Source organism: Cygnus olor, chromosome 5, assembly GCF_009769625.2.
Source record: "Cygnus olor isolate bCygOlo1 chromosome 5, bCygOlo1.pri.v2, whole genome shotgun sequence".
In the NCBI taxonomy this organism is placed as follows: Eukaryota; Metazoa; Chordata; class Aves; order Anseriformes; family Anatidae; genus Cygnus; species Cygnus olor.
The window spans coordinates 34,158,478-34,174,060 of record NC_049173.1 but is presented as its reverse complement, the minus strand read 5'-3'; the positions used below and the strand labels follow the sequence as shown (position 1 = coordinate 34,174,060).

Genomic DNA, 15,583 nt, shown 5'->3' with positions numbered 1-15,583 from the left:
CCGGGCTGAGGGAAAAAAAGAGCCCCCAGGTGCTGCCGGCGAGGAACGGCTGTACCAAATGATCACATTTTTATTGAAACAGTTTAAGACACGGAGTACAAATGAATACAGAGTTAAAAACAGCTCCCGCACGGGGGGGGAGCCTCACAGTGCAAAAAAAAAAAAAAAAAAAAAAAAAAAAAAAAAAGAAAAAGAAGAAGAAAAACCAAACAACTTTTTATTTTTTCAAATTAAAGAAAAGACATTTTAAAGGATTATTTTACTTGGAGGCAAAAGTATAAAAACACATTTATAAATAAAGCAAGAGGGTTGGGCTTTTGTTTTTATTTAAACCACTGAAGGAGAAGGGTAGTGTTGAAGACCACAGGTAGAGCTGTCCGGTGCCTAGGGCATACACAAGACATGCGGGGTGGACATGGCTTATTCCTAAAGTTGCTGCCCGCGCATTTCCCCCTCCATGGGTACAGCAGGTCACCTACATGAACACAGAGCCCTGTGCCCGCTGTTCTCTACAACACTCAGTCTGAAACACGGGGCGTGCTTGTCTTACCCCACAGAACAGCCTGCTCGCTCAGGGGCCGCACAAGACCTGCTTCTATTATTTTCTTGAGGTTTTTATGATTTAGTATCCTGGATGTTGCACATCTGGGGACGGTGGGGAGATGACACCATATACATGCATGACTTCTACCAATGGTGTTTAAATACCTGTATTTTTTCCTTATATATAATTATATACATATCCTTTCTTTAAAAAAATTAAGTTTGTATATTTCTACTCCTGTAGGGAAACACCCCAGTTCTCTGAGGTGTGATGAATTCTCCAAAATGGGGGATTTTGGTGAGGATGCTCTAAGGCCTACCCCAACCATCACCTGGGAGAGCTGACAGAAAGGAGAAGACAACCTGAGAGAGGAGGTGGAGGAAACGCACAAACACCATACATCATCTGGGTGCTACTGAGGGAAAGGAAGGCCTCAGCGACCCGCGGCAGGAATGACACGGAGTTTGCTGCGCTTCCTCCTGCACCACTTCAGAGGGCCTAAGAACGAAGCAAGGGGTCTCGCAGGCAAAGTGACACTATTTACTATGAAGATGGGGCCGGGGGGGAACACAACACTGTTCTCATTTTGACCAGGAATGTTGGGTATAAGGGATAAAACGTATGTAAGGAGAACAGGTAGATCTAAATTTTTTCTTTTTTTACAGACTATGTTAAACAAATAACTTGGTTTAATACAGGTGTCTGGTTGTACCTGTGCTAACACCCACACAAACCAGTAAGAGGGATCCCAAATCAGTAAGAGGGATAGACTCAAGTTTATTACCTCCTCCCTTTTCACTTCCCAGGCAACTACCATTCAGTTTTTCTCTACTTGGCCTAATGGACAGCCTGTAGTGAACCATACTCACAAGGTGCAACAAAATGTAACACATTTATGCTCTCTTTTTGCTGTAAACTAGAATTTTTAGGGATATTTCCTACTGCCAGCAATAGGAAGTTACCAGGGAAGAGTCAGTTGCATCAGTCTCAAACAGCAGTACTATCTCATCACGCCTCTAAGCAACAAACTTGTGGCACTAGCATCTCCTTTACAGGACTTCCACCACTCAGTTCTTAACTACCAAACCTTGGACAAGCAGCTGACAATTTTGCCTTTTAATATGCAGTTGCTTAAAGGACAGCAAGCAAAGAAACAAGAGGCCCAATAGGACATCTTTAAAAAAACATCTTTCAACTCATTCTTACTGATCACCACCTCAGTCCTAAATCTACTTTCCTGAAGCCTTTCTGTACTATGTCTCATGGTTATTGGCCAAATGATGTTCCTCAGGCCAAGACTCTCTACCTCTACTTTGTTTTCCTGAATGTCCTACACATACTATTCTAATTTAAACTATACAATCATCCTCCAGCTGATCTACTTGCCCAACACTTTCATCATCATTCTGAATAATTTACCTCTGGTTTCCTGCATGCAGCCATAACCCCCAAGCAAAATCCACTCCAGGAAACAAAACCCACTTTGATCAGCTTAAAAATCAAATTTGCTCCACGTCTCATTTCCAAGGAGCTTTGTTTTGTATCTCTATGCCAGCTTCACTGGTTGTTGCTCTGTGCCTCGATGTGAATTTCATTCTGGCTCTCTCTGACCCTTTTTGTCACTACCTCATAGTAGAAATAATAAAATGGAATAAAATTGCACAAGGAAGTAATATAAAGGACCCTCAAACCATTATCTTCAGTACCAAAAGATACCTGGGTTGAAGGGACTGCTATTTTACCTGAGTGTCTTGTGGCCCCAGTACAGCAAGAAATTTCTTGTATACTAGGACATACATGTTCACAGTCTGAAAGTGGAGGAACTAATCACCTTAAAAGCAAGCTTGGCCCACACTAACTCCATCACAGACCCACAACTGCCACCAGACATTCCACTCACAGCCTCTCCAGCACAACTTTTCACTCAAGGAAACTGCCAGAAATTTCCTCTACTTTTCAACTTGTCTTTTCAAACCTCTCTTGCACAACCAATTCGGAAGAGCGCAATGCTGAGACAGGACTAGAAGACAACACTTTTAAAGTTTCAGTACAAGCCCATGGAAGGAAAGGTTAGCAAGGACACCTGAAACATTTGATGAAGCAGATCTACGTAACAGGCAGAAAAAGCTGGAAAGCCCTGAAAGTGCTTGCCATGCTGCCATGTCCTGAAGCATTCAGCAGTGGTGATCAGCCAGAAACCTGTTAGGGGGAGAGCGAGAACTGCAGATAATTCATCCCTAGAGTATATTGAAGAAATAGGTCACCAGTCTGGCTGTCCCAGTAGAAAAAGGCTGCAATGCAGATCCCCAGTCACAGAAAGGACATAAAACAAAGCAAGACAACAGAGTGCATTTCAGAGAGCCACAGGATTTCCAAGAGATGCCAACCAGGACAGTAAAACAAAAGAAGATTGCTTCAGGCCTTTAACCTATGGAACAAAGTGACTGGCTACCTTTAGTGACTTCCAGATGCTGGCATTCTCTCACCCACTTGGAAGCTGCTTCTTGCATTAGTTTTATAAAATGGGATTACACTACTCTGCCTTAAAATAAATACAAGTCTGAAGATGGAGGAAGAAATAAAGCATTTTGTGCATCTGCCTCTGTTGTGAAAAGGAGTGGGAATAAGGGGGAAGGTGCTGAAGAGTTTTTATTGGTTTTAATGTTTTGTTTTGTTTTTCTTAGCTTATCATTGACTAGTAAAGTATCACTGGACATTTTTAAGCCATAACAAACACAGGTCAGCATAGGTTTAGAGAAGCTCCACGGGGTGAGAAGAGAATTGCACACACAAATGCAAAGAAGATTTTCTGTTTCAGTCAAGAGATTAATGAAAAGAGTTTGGGGGAGGGGGTAGGGGAATGGTAGAAAACACATTCAAAAATATCTTAGTTCAAAGTTCTAGAGAAACCATTTTCTGCAGGTAGGTGAAATAGATTTACAAAAGGAAAGAGAATCCCAGTTTTCTTGGGATGTAAGTATTGTTTTCCTGTCAAGCAAGAAAACATTTTTCCATCAAGACAGTGAAATCAACAAATGATATGGATGAGCAGTTGCACTGAAGATCTCTCAAATCCACAGTTACACTGTATGAGATGGAAACCAGCTTTTCAACATCACTTCTCAGCAAATAAATCATAACCCCAAATTTCCCAGTCATGATAACATTAAAGTTGATATCCAATTCCTAATTATGAAAGCTGGCTGAAATGAACTTTCATATTTGTATTTAAATCTTTTTAAAATGGTGTCAGGAAAAAAAAGGCTGCAGTACATGAATATCAACATAATGTCAAATTCCAGATTAAAAATATCACTACTGATTTCATTAAGCAAACTCCAAAGCTTGGTCCAAGGGTTGCAAAGTCTTACCCCTGGAGGTGAACACAGATAAAAATACAGTATGGGGACTGTCTTGTGAAACAAGAGAAAAGCAGACAGAGTAGTCAAGACAACAATAAGATTACTCTAGGTAACAAACTATGGCACGAAAAGAAAGAACAGCAAGACAAGATCTAAGCAGAAACAGTTCATTAATTGCACAGACACTCCAGCCTGTCTCCCTGTTGGGGATTTATAATACAGAGATTGTGTCTCGCGGGGATATGGCAAGGGATTGACATTTTTTGTTAAAGAATAAAGATAATAGTCACAAATGTGACATAGAGTAACAGTCAGAAAATAATAAATTAATAAATAAACCCATAAAAAGTCTGCTTCTTGATTCTCCTGAAGCCTTGGAGAAGAAGGGATTGGCTTCACTGGAACTCCTTTGTATTTAGTCAGCAGTTCAGATTTGCTTGGATAAACGGGATTTTCTTTGTTTCTTTAGGTGCCAAACATCCTGATCTCCTGGCTATGGAGAAATTTCCAGGCAATTTCTCCAAACTCCTCTTTCAAAACTTTGTCTAGAGACAGGAATTTGAAGACAATTGGGAAAAAATATTAAAATTGTGGCCAGCACATTGCTAAGAATTAGAGCAAGTCAGTTGTAGGGGCCTGAGGAAATCAATTTCTAAAGGTCACCCCACCAGCTCTAGACCAGCACGATGATCACATCAATCTGAAGATCTCTCTGTGGTCCTTCTCTTGGGATTATTTCTGTGTATTCACAAGCACCTGAAAGACACTGCTTTTAAAGTTTTTTGTCCATGCGTCGTTCCACAGCTTGTAGCAATAGCTCTGAGTACTGTTCCAGCAAAGCTAGTGTCTGCTCATCTCCCAGACTCTTGGGACTTGGTAGATTGGCACCAGATCCATCATTTAGTGGCCTAGCGGTATCTTGAGACTGTGCCAGTACCTCCGTAACCTTTGGAAGCTCTTCCTCATCCTTCAGGGAATCCAATTCTTTCTTCATTAAGGAGAATGCTTCTGTCAGGAGGCCTGCTATTTTATCTTTGTCAGTAGAAGACTCTGTATCATTTAACACCTGAAAATAAAGAGGCAAAAGAAAAGAAAAAAGAATGCATTGGGTTTTGGATAGAGCACAAAGTATGCAGCTTCAGCCCTTTAGGGAAGTGAAGCCATGCAGAAGATTTACAGACCATTTAAGTGTCCTTTTCTTCAACATTTGAGACTGCCAATTTAGTCATATATGTATGCATCCAATACAGCTAGTCATACAAGAAACAGAGGCGTTACTCCAATGGGATAGAGGCGGAAAGTACATTTTTGGGTAGCGACCCCTTTATACTGGGCCTTAACAGGTACTGTTTCCCAGTTGCTACACAGGGCCACAGTCTCTTCTTCTTTCTGTCTGCCAGATGCAGCTGGTCAGAGGAATGCAGAGGTCACAGAGCTAATGCAAGCACTAAGACTGTAGCTGCAGACGAACATGTGGCAGAAGCTCACTGTGGAAATCTCACACTTAGTACAACTTGACAGATCAGTGCAAAGCAAAGAAAACAAGATCTGTTGTAATACTCTGCATGTAATGATGTTCTGGCAGTAAGGGGGACAGGCAAGTGGATGCATGTTCCTTCTCACAGCTGGATTCCCACGATAATTTGCTAGTACTTTTCCCAGGCATCAAAGACAGAGAACAGAAGGCAATAATAAAATTTAAAGTTCATACAATATTCTGTATCTCTGAAGCATAGTATAAATATTAACTAATTCCCTAATACCCCTTTGAAAAGGAGCGTACTGTTATCTTCAGCTTACAAATAGGAAGAACAATCTGTAAAGTTAATTGATTTGCTCAGAATACCATAGCAAGCCATTGGAAAAATGCAGCGGTTGAAAATCAGGAGTTCCTGTCTCCCAGCTCAAGCTTAGGTGCAGAAAAGTATACCAGGCAGCTTCTGCCACTGAACACGCAGTCAAGAGAATACTTTGAGCATGCAAGCACACACATTCAGTGCTCGTGGACTGTAAAGCCAACCTGCTAAATAGAGACTGTGTCTGAAGTCACTCACCATGCGGTAAAGATGAATGGCTTTGCGCATGCTGTCCTGGAGCTCTGATACCACATGCTCGCACTGCTCTACGCTGATGCACGATTCTGAAGGGGAGGAAAAAATAAAAGCCCACACTAAGGCACAGACACTCCAATATCTGAGATCTCACAGCTGGGTAAGAAAACATTTCTTAACACATATTCAAAAGATCACGTGCATACACTTCTCATTCAATTTTTAGGGATGGTTTGAGTCAATCCTTGGATAAAGTTCTATATTACTTCATATTAGCTAGAGAGGCTTATTGGATAAAGTTCTATGTGAACTTTCCTTCATATTAGCTAGAGATGCTTCTTGTTTCAAACACTCCTGTTTTTCTAATGTTTAGCCTCTCCAAAGTCAATAATGGTTTCTGTCGGATCATACAATGTTGTTACAGTCAAGGGTAGTCAAAAATCACCCATGTTATTCTCATTTATAGTTAAATTCAAGTTTGAAAGAAGTCTTCCAGTGGCAATATGGACTAATCTGAGGTGCCTCTAATTTGGCCTCCACCTAGTCAGAAACTTACACACTCTTCTTCACGTATTGTTTTGCACAGCACACAATGAAGAACTGTGAGGATGAAGGATTATACTGAATAATAACAGTGTTCTCTAGTGAGGACTAAGGTCCAGAGGAGTGCTGACTAACAAACCCAGTCATAACAGTATCACATTGCTAAACAACCCAGGATACTGGTACACCATATTTCAAAACCTGAAAATAAAAGCAAGCAACACAGCTTTCTTCCAGTGCTCACTGGACACTAATTCCAAAGCATCAGAGCCAAAGGCCTGCAATGCTTTCAGAAAAGAAACACTTCCATGAGTTAGACATAAATCATGAACAAAGACATTGACAGACACACACAAACTGCAGTTATCTTCAATTTACAAAGGGCATTTGACTTCCTTTAGTTACCCTAAAAACTGAACTTTGTCACACTAGCACAGTTATTTCTGCACTTCATGAAGGTCATCTTTGAACAGGCTGCAGGGAACCTTAGCTAATTTTATGAATACATCTAGAAGATGTATAAATAAGCATTGCTAGAAGAACATCCATTTATGTATACGTAAATACACTTGAAAAACAAAAAAGGACATGAGCAAACCCTTCCATCTGCATTCTTCATTCCTGAATCACCCAACCTGGTAGAGCACAGTGGGTTTCTGTTCAATCCAAGATTCTTGCCCCCTTCCCCCCTCCTTTTTTTTAACCCAGTTCTTTCTTCTCATTATTGTTCCTGGATTTCTCCTCTACTCTTTCTTTTATGCTGGTCTCCAGTTCTACGAGATGCCAGTCTGGAGAAAGGTCACAAATGTAATATCAGTGCTTGAGTAACAGACGTTTTCTGCCTCTTGGGTGTGGAGAGCACAGCTCTTCAGAAAGCAGCAGGGAATATTAAACACAGCAACAGTATTCAGCACATCTTCAGCATTTTAACTGTAGATTTCAAAATGCTTCAATAAAAACAATTAAGTCTCCTTAACAGTAGATGTTATACAAGCAGGAAAAAAGAAGGACAGAAAAATTAAGTGGAATCCAAAAGTCACAGAGCAAGTCAGAAGCAGAACAGGTCTCTGACTGTCAGCCCTGCATTTCTAGTCTAAACTGCCACATTATGATCCACAGAAGACACAGTAACTTGTCCACAGCAATAGCCAGCTCCGATCTAAACAGCTTTTCCAGCATTTACCACTACAAATTTGGGAAAAGTGGTCTCCAAGGAGGTGAAGGCTGACAACTATCCACTGAGGGGAAAAAATTTTGTAGATCAACTGTGCTAAACCATACTAACTCACTAATGATGCTGAAATATCCTGTCAGGGAATGCTGTGTACTGGGAGCTGCTTAAAAAAAAAAAAAAATATATATATATATATATATATATATTTGCTGTTTCTCTGCACTATCTGTGCTAACTCTGCAAACAGAGGTTCCTATTAACTGACCAAAAATCATGTGATATCTCACTTGATTCCCAAGTCTAGAAGAGAAAACTCAGCATAAAAAGTACAAACAAGTGAACTGTTATTGCCTGGCTGTAGAAATGATTCCACAGCTCCAGGCTGCACCTCTGTTGAAGGAAACCTCACCTCTGCAGGGGTTAGGGTTTGGAAGTTTCAGACACACTCACTGTTCAAAAGAGCAATTACCCTATGGTTTAAGAACAGTAGGTCCCTCAGACAAAAAAACAAAAAACAAACAAACAAAAAAAACATTTCCTGTATTGCATACCAGTGCTTCAATCTTAGGCATTTGATCCCTCTAGAAATACAGAAAGAAAAAGTGCAGCAAACCCAGAACATCTCTCTGCAATGCTTAGGTGCAGAAATATTGTACTTCACCATTGCAATGAATGATGGGACAGCCTGACACCACACAAAGTAATTGATCAAAGGACAATAGAGGTATTCCTTCTCAGACACGAATAATAACAACATTGCAAAAGGGATTACAAAACTGTGCACTGCCTCGTCCCCTGAATGTATAATATATCAGAGCAGTGGTTAACATACAGCTTCAGACTGCACAACTCAGCTGAGTAATTTGAGAAGTCATAATTCCTTTCAGGTTGTGACACAAAAGAAAAACCTCTGGAGACCACAGCCTTGGAGGATAGGATTTTTACTTCAGTTTGAAGTTACCTACTAGCTTTCATATGATTGATGTACCTTAAACCAGAGCCTGTAACAGATCCAAGAGCTCTTTCAGCAGGTAAAATAGTTCCCCAGCTAGTACCTTTTTCTCCAAATTAGAGATAATTCAAAAACTAATCCTTGTTCTTGATGCTCATACCCAAAGGCCTAGGCCTGCATGTGCACTGCACGCCTAGCTTGCAGACGTCCTCAAAGTGATAGCAGCACAGATTTTCTCGCTCTCACAGGTGGTTACAGCAAGGAACTTGCCTTGGCCAAGCCTTATCTCACATAACAAAACTGCATGTAAACCACTCTGGACCCCGCACATTTGCACATGTTAACAAAGTGAGGACCAAGCTGCCTGGCATAACTTCACTGTCACTAATTATCTCACTAGGTCCAGCTAATACATACTGGCCTGCACCTTCATCTGCTGGTTCGAGAGGCAAAGGTGATGTAACTTACATGCACTAAGGGAGATTCACAACATGTCAGTTTTCAAGACTGACCAAAAAAGGTTAGAACCACTAGGTGCAATTGTTCAAGGAGGTCTACCTCCTCGTACCTTAGATTCAGCTAAAATCTAACTTGAGACATAAGACCCATAGAAAATGGAAATTAAAGACTCAGAAAAAGATGTCAGGCTGAAGAAGTGTCTCACCATTGAGGGGATGGCTTATGGAACGAGACAGGTGCAGACAGGACGAGACAGGCCAGAAGCTGGACGTAAAGAAATGTGATGGGATCGTGAAGCGGTTCACAAAGACAGGAAACAGAAGGGGGAAGATAAGAGATGGGTATCCATGCACACCTGAGACCTGTGCCGAGGCAGTTACAGATGTAGGAGACCTCGGCCTGATGGGGTCTAGTGGGCAAAGTCCGGGTTGGTTGTCTAGCACACAGGCGATGCTGGTGATCCTCTCCCTGCACCTGGGCAGCGTGCTTTCAGGAGACTTTAGGTGCCGGACCTCTGAAAACTCCCTCAGTTTTAGGTTTGTGACCCCTGGCTCATCTTGGCAACCTGTCCTTGAGACTGGACTCTCCATTGGGCTCTCCTTAACAAGTCCTGCTGAGTTCTCTCTACCAGGAACCAGAGACCCAGAGGTTTGATTCTCCCTTTTGGAGGTTCGGACCTCAGGAAAAGAGGGTTTCTTTTTACAGGCCCCAGCAGGTGACTGCGGAGACTGTGGCTCAAGCAGGGTTTTGGTTTTGGTAGTGGGTGAGAAGGAGGCCAGTGTGGGTCTATCAGGCAATGGCTTAGGAATGTCAAGAATCAGGTGTGCTCGGTTTGATGATGCCAACTTGCTGTGGAAGGACTTGGGAGATGAGCAGTTTACAACTGGCTGAAGCGCTGGCTTCACTGGAACATTTTCTTTCACTGGTAACTTAATCTTCTCAGCATCTGTTGTGGGACTGAGCTGTGTCTTCTCTGGCACCGGAGGACTTGTCCTCCCATCAGTCGACATTTCAGTGGAGTAACCAAGGTACAGATTTTCCCCTACAGATATGCTCCTTGACATCTTAGCCCGAAAGCTGGTTGTGGGGTTCATGTAGGACTTTGGTTTTGCAGTCCGGACATCTTTGGCCAGCAGAGCACCAGATCCATCCATCTTCAAGAGACTGGCTGATAACACCCTGCAATTGTTAGGTCTGGTATCCTTCTCAACCACCATCAGAGTCTGAGGACGCTGCTTGGCAGAAGGTATCACTCCAGGACCCTTATCTGTGAAAATTAAACAGACAAACATACCAAAAATAGAAAAGGGCCTGCAGTGAATTCCAAAACTGGAAAGTAACAGGGTTGCTTCAGCTTATGTGATTTGGCTCAGCCCAGGGAAGAGGTGTTCAAAACCACTGCTTCAGGTTAATATTACCAAGCCTCAACAGCTTTCTTTTTTTCCCCCATCCCTCATACTGCTAACACACTGCAGCTTACCTGATGAGAGACCTGTTCTTAAAGCATACAGATGGAAGACCTCAGACCACTCTGATCATTAATTGAAAGGCCGGAGGAAGCAGGCACAAACCGTCAGTCCTCTAATCCACTCATATATACATGGTGTTGCAGTGTTTATTTTTTTTAAAACAGAGTGCTTATTGATGGCTCATGAAACTGGAGTTCTTTCACGCAGAGTGCACAGATACAGTAAGCTCCCTCTTATTGCACTCTCCTTCCCTCTTTCTCCCTCCCCACTCTGGGGGAGCTTCACTCTTGACCTGGAACACCTACCCACGGCAAGAGAGGATTTCTTTGCAGTCCTTTTCACCTTTGGCATTTCTCCTCCCACAGGTGCCAGACAAATATCAGAAACTGATAATTAGGAGACCAGCATCTGTATTACAAATTGAAAATATTTTCCCTTGATGGGCTAAGAATTAAGAGATGTAAAGCCCGCAGCTCAGAACACAGAAAGACATTAGCTTAATTTAAATCTCTACTCAAACTCAAATCTCCCCATTTCATTTCTGAGTTTATACTACTACTCAATCAGTGTCCTTACCCTCATGAACAAGGTCGTGAACCGACTGTGCCTTTCTCATCACTGCATTCACAGGGCCTTCTGGAAAGGATGCAATAACCCGTCCAGGAGCCATACCAGCTCTGCCGGCCTCCGAAGCTGATTTGCGTTTTTTCTGGACATAAACAGCCCGGTGTGAATTTATACTCTCCAGGAGGTGGCTGTTCTCCAAAGCATCACCAGGATGGCTGCCGCCATTTTTCAACAGGTCTGGAGTAAATCCATTGGTCTGGGTTGGAGGTGCAACGGGCTTTGAATCCAATATCAGATTCGATGAAGAGAGTGACAAGCGTCTAGAGAATGCAGTAAAGAAATCCTAATTAAAACAAGTAAGTATATTGCCCTGGACAAACAAGCACGTGCATTTAGCCAGTTTCTGTGCGATAAAGAGCCCTTTCCTTCCCTATATGGATTTTTCAAGTCAAAATCACCCTAGGCTGTTACCAGTTTGTTCTACTTATCCCTGGAGGCATTGGTCTTCGTGCATTTCACCTTAAACTACCCAATCACAAATAGCACCAGGTCACTGCTTCAGGAAGGGACTTTGCAAAAGGTGAAGGCAAAAGAACAGGAAAAGTTCCAGGCAGAGAGAAGACTGGGTAAGGTCACGTCATGTCTCTTCTCTCAACTCACCTTACTAACAAAATCTTATACATTCTAAGATACCCCAAGAGAAACTAATTACACTTTCACAACCTTATCAAAGTATAATTACTATGAAAGCTGGTCAGTATCTTCAAGAGAAAAGCTTTATTGCCTCCTCCTTTTCACTTCAGACAAGCATAGAGGGCTTACCTCAGAAAGGAGGCAACTTTCAATCTGATGTGTTTGACGGTCAAACAGATCAAAAGTCCACAAGTTTTCATAACCTAAAACTATTTCTCTTATTACACCTCTAGAGTTGCTAGCAACTTCCTTCACTCACCATTGCAAGTCTCCAGAAGCTTACACAATAACTAACCACTGGCTTTCTTCCCAAACATGAGGTCCCAATGCTAGATAGACCTTATAAGAGGCACTCCTGAGAGCAGCAACAACTGCATGTGAATACAGCAATCACAAAAAATTTTCTTAACACAGAATCTAGACATAGCTGGTGAACCACAAATGTACCTAAATCTGCTCTATTCTATACAATGAAATTAAATTAATTTGAGACAGGATTTCAGGTTGTCATTTTGGAATAATACAGGAGAATTTGTTTTAAATATTTATGTACCCAAATCAACTAAAATATTTACACTGCCACCACCCTTTTCTTCTTCTCTTTTTTTTTTTTTTTTTTTTAAACACCACGGGAAACAGCTTGGAGAGGCTTTTTGAGGTGCTTTGGGATTGAGGATTTTTTGGAAGAGTAATATAATAATATTCCCATGGAGCTTTGTATGAGACACCAGAGCACCCTGTAAAGGCATGGGACTGAGAAATGAGGCTCGGTAAGAAAGGACTGTAAAACAAAGGAAAAGTTGACAACCCTGTTTTCATTGTCCAAGCTGAATGAAATGCAAAAGAATAAACAGAATATAAATGGTGAAGAGTAAATTAAACAACAGTGATTCCTTCAGCTTAATCAATCAAGGTATTAATCACAAAACAGTTAATCACACTTTCAAAAGAGGAAAAATAACAAAACAACAGTGTTGCTTTAGGAAGAAACAGATCAGCTCAAGTATCACAGGATGGCCTGTCCGAACCACAAGGGTCTGCAACCAACTTGCTGGGTGCAGAAGCCTGCTTGCTATTTTGGCCCAGGGCCTAGCACAAGACCTCACACTAGTAAAAACAGACAGACAGACGCACTCAAAACAAGCAGAGCCATACCTGAGAGCCGGGGACTGGGAAAGAAAGCGAGAGGAAATGCTGAGGTTTTCAGTTCTTTCCAGACTCCTACATGAACCACCTAAAAATTTTGGTTAAAGGGGAGAGAAAAAAGGAGCAATTTAGTTACAGAACAAACAAACATTCTGACATGCATTTTCTCTTCAGAGAGACTATTGAATGTGTCCTCCTCATATCCAAGGGGAAATTTTGAGCTAAAACAACAAAGAATTAAGTAATTTCATTGCCTTTTCTGTTCTTCTTAGATTACTCTGCCTTACACTGCTAATCTCCCTAAGGGTATGCCTCTTCCTTTTTCTCTTCCCTTTGTGTCCTATCCTGCCTGTAAGACTGTGAGGCATTGGCATCAAGCAGAAAACAAACCAATCAAAGGAGGAAAACAAAAAAAGACATTGCTATGTGCAACCATTATCAATTCTAGCAAGATACGCTTTGTTCTGGAGTTGGTCGATAAAGACTAGCCAGCTCCTTTGCCACTCTGATGTCTCTTCTTATTCTCTCCCTCCACCCAGCATTTCAGCCTTTTCTTTTGTGGCATTTGTTTTGCCTTAACATACCACTAGAGGCCACTACATGTCACCTATGGGGACACACACAGAGTCAATACATTCAAATACAACAGGAAAAACTGGTGCTAGAACAAGAGAAAGGCTTTTCAGGATTCCAGGGACAATACCTAACCCAAACCAACACAGACTCTAATCTGATCCACACAAACTTACACACAAACCAACAGACTTATCAGATGTTTCTAATCTTCAAGCATCTCTACACTAATTCCCTATTTCCTCCTCTTTATACATTTATACCCAGCAGAAAGTCCTCTCAGAGAAAGTTCCCCCAGTAAGTGGAGAGCTGTACCTTTTCCATCAGTGCTGCCCAGGGTCCCAAAATGCTGCTTAAGGAACTTTTCCTGATCAGGTATCTGAGGAATTTCTCCCTCTGGAATGCTGGTACCCACATCCTCCTCTCCTTCCTCTCCCTCCAGGTCTGAGATGCCATCTACACTTAGGGGCTCAGTGCTTTCAGAATCTGGAAAACGGTAAAAACAAAAACAAAAACTGTAACAGCATGATCACAGTAACCTCAGTCGCATTAAAAAAGATATTCACCAAAGATGCTTAATTAAACAACCTAAACCTAAAATGTTACAGCTCAAGTTAGTCAGCATTAAGTGTAATTATCTAATTATCCCCCAACAGCACAGCCTATGGGATAACCAATATTAAATCAATATAAAATCTGCCTCCCTAGCTAGGAGGGCAGAGCAAAGTAAAAGGTTTGCAAGGAAAGTACAGTTCAACCAATTCCTGCTTCTACAGTGGCTTCACTGAAGTGCCTGCTCAGATGATCCTGAATCTTTACAGCAATGCTAGCAAGACTAGCTAGTAGCTCATGAAGAGGATCAGCTACTACAGATCAGGAGCACAAACAATGAACATGGACAGCATAGCCCCATCAAGTTCCTGCAGTGATTCACATCAGATATAAATTATATCATCTTTGCATCTTACCTTCATTTGGATGGTCTGGGCTGGACAGACGACTGCTGCTGTAATCTACAGAGCAGGCACTATCAGGACTGTGTTTGTCTGGGCATCCATTGCTGTGATAATTTCTATTTAGCTTCCCATGGGGCAATGCTTTTACCTGGAACTCACTACAAGAGAGACAGGAAAGATACAGTGCTAGAAGAAATTTGTTTTACATGTAAAGGAGCATAGTCTAATAAGGCCTTACCTGTGTTAATAACACCTTTGATTACAAAAGTAAGACTTAAAAGAGAAAAATAAGTTGATTTCTTTTATCATTATACAGTACATTTTTTGCATTTCATTAAGCTTGGACAGTGAAGTCTCAAGGGGACTGTCTGACTTCCTGGGTGTTGTTAGTTTCCCATGACTACAAGGCACCAGCACTGCACTGCCCTGGCTTGATTTCCAGCACAGCTGAAGAACAAACAAAGTGGTCTACTCAATTAAAAAAGGACTAAAATCAGGCCTATACCCATATGACACAAACTCCTATTTGCCACAGATTTGAGCCCAAATGCAGTATTTTTTCTATGTTCACAACCTGTTTCTTTGAGCCATTTCACTGTTGCAAAACAGAGAAGATCCCAGATTTGAGCAAGACTAATTCACTGATGAATATCATAAAAAATATAGTGTTGCAGGACAGGGTTCCTGATTTCTTTTGTGGATTCTCAAGTTTTATTTTGTCAAGACACAAACACTGTTCTTTTTGCCTGATGCCTGAGGATGCAGAATTCACTCAATGGAACTGCATGGCAAGTACAGCTTGCAAAAATGAGCGAACTTTGAGATATTTCCAGTCTGTATCCAACATCACCAGAATGCCTCCCTTTCTTACATGTTGGAACAGCACATGGGGCTGTCTATAATGTTACCATAATACAGATAAAAATGTAAATAAAGAGAAACTGGGAAAAAGCTTGCAGTTTCAACTGCAAAATCTTGGCATGCACTGTTTTATAGAAGCCTTTCTAAAGCTATCAACCCACTCTTTTTAACAGAGAAGGAGGAGACAGAGGAAATTAAACAGTTATTAGCATCAGGTTAAGAAGCAAAGGGAA

The 15,583-nt window shown here is 41.5% G+C and overlaps 1 protein-coding gene across 11 annotated transcripts in view; it reads right to left on the bottom strand.

Moving 5' to 3' along the window:
• Nucleotides 1-50: 50 nt before the first annotated feature.
• MAPKBP1 (mitogen-activated protein kinase binding protein 1) overlaps nucleotides 51-15,583 on the bottom strand; it is a 96,681-nt gene continuing 81,148 nt past the window's right edge. For 8 of the 11 annotated variants that reach the window (XM_040557974.1, XM_040557975.1, XM_040557979.1 and 5 more), the window contains 7 exons: nucleotides 14,502-14,647; nucleotides 13,849-14,019; nucleotides 12,970-13,048; nucleotides 11,131-11,441; nucleotides 9,441-10,352; nucleotides 5,961-6,046; nucleotides 51-4,972 (listed from right to left, as the gene is read on the bottom strand). In XM_040557974.1, the coding sequence (XP_040413908.1) occupies nucleotides 4,679-4,972; nucleotides 5,961-6,046; nucleotides 9,441-10,352; nucleotides 11,131-11,441; nucleotides 12,970-13,048; nucleotides 13,849-14,019; nucleotides 14,502-14,647 (1,999 nt within the window). In that variant the 3' untranslated portion in view covers nucleotides 51-4,678. The remainder of the gene's footprint in view (nucleotides 4,973-5,960; nucleotides 6,047-9,440; nucleotides 10,353-11,130; nucleotides 11,442-12,969; nucleotides 13,049-13,848; nucleotides 14,020-14,501; nucleotides 14,648-15,583) is intronic. The other 3 variants (XM_040557983.1, XM_040557982.1, XM_040557981.1) reach the window with 2 other exon arrangements.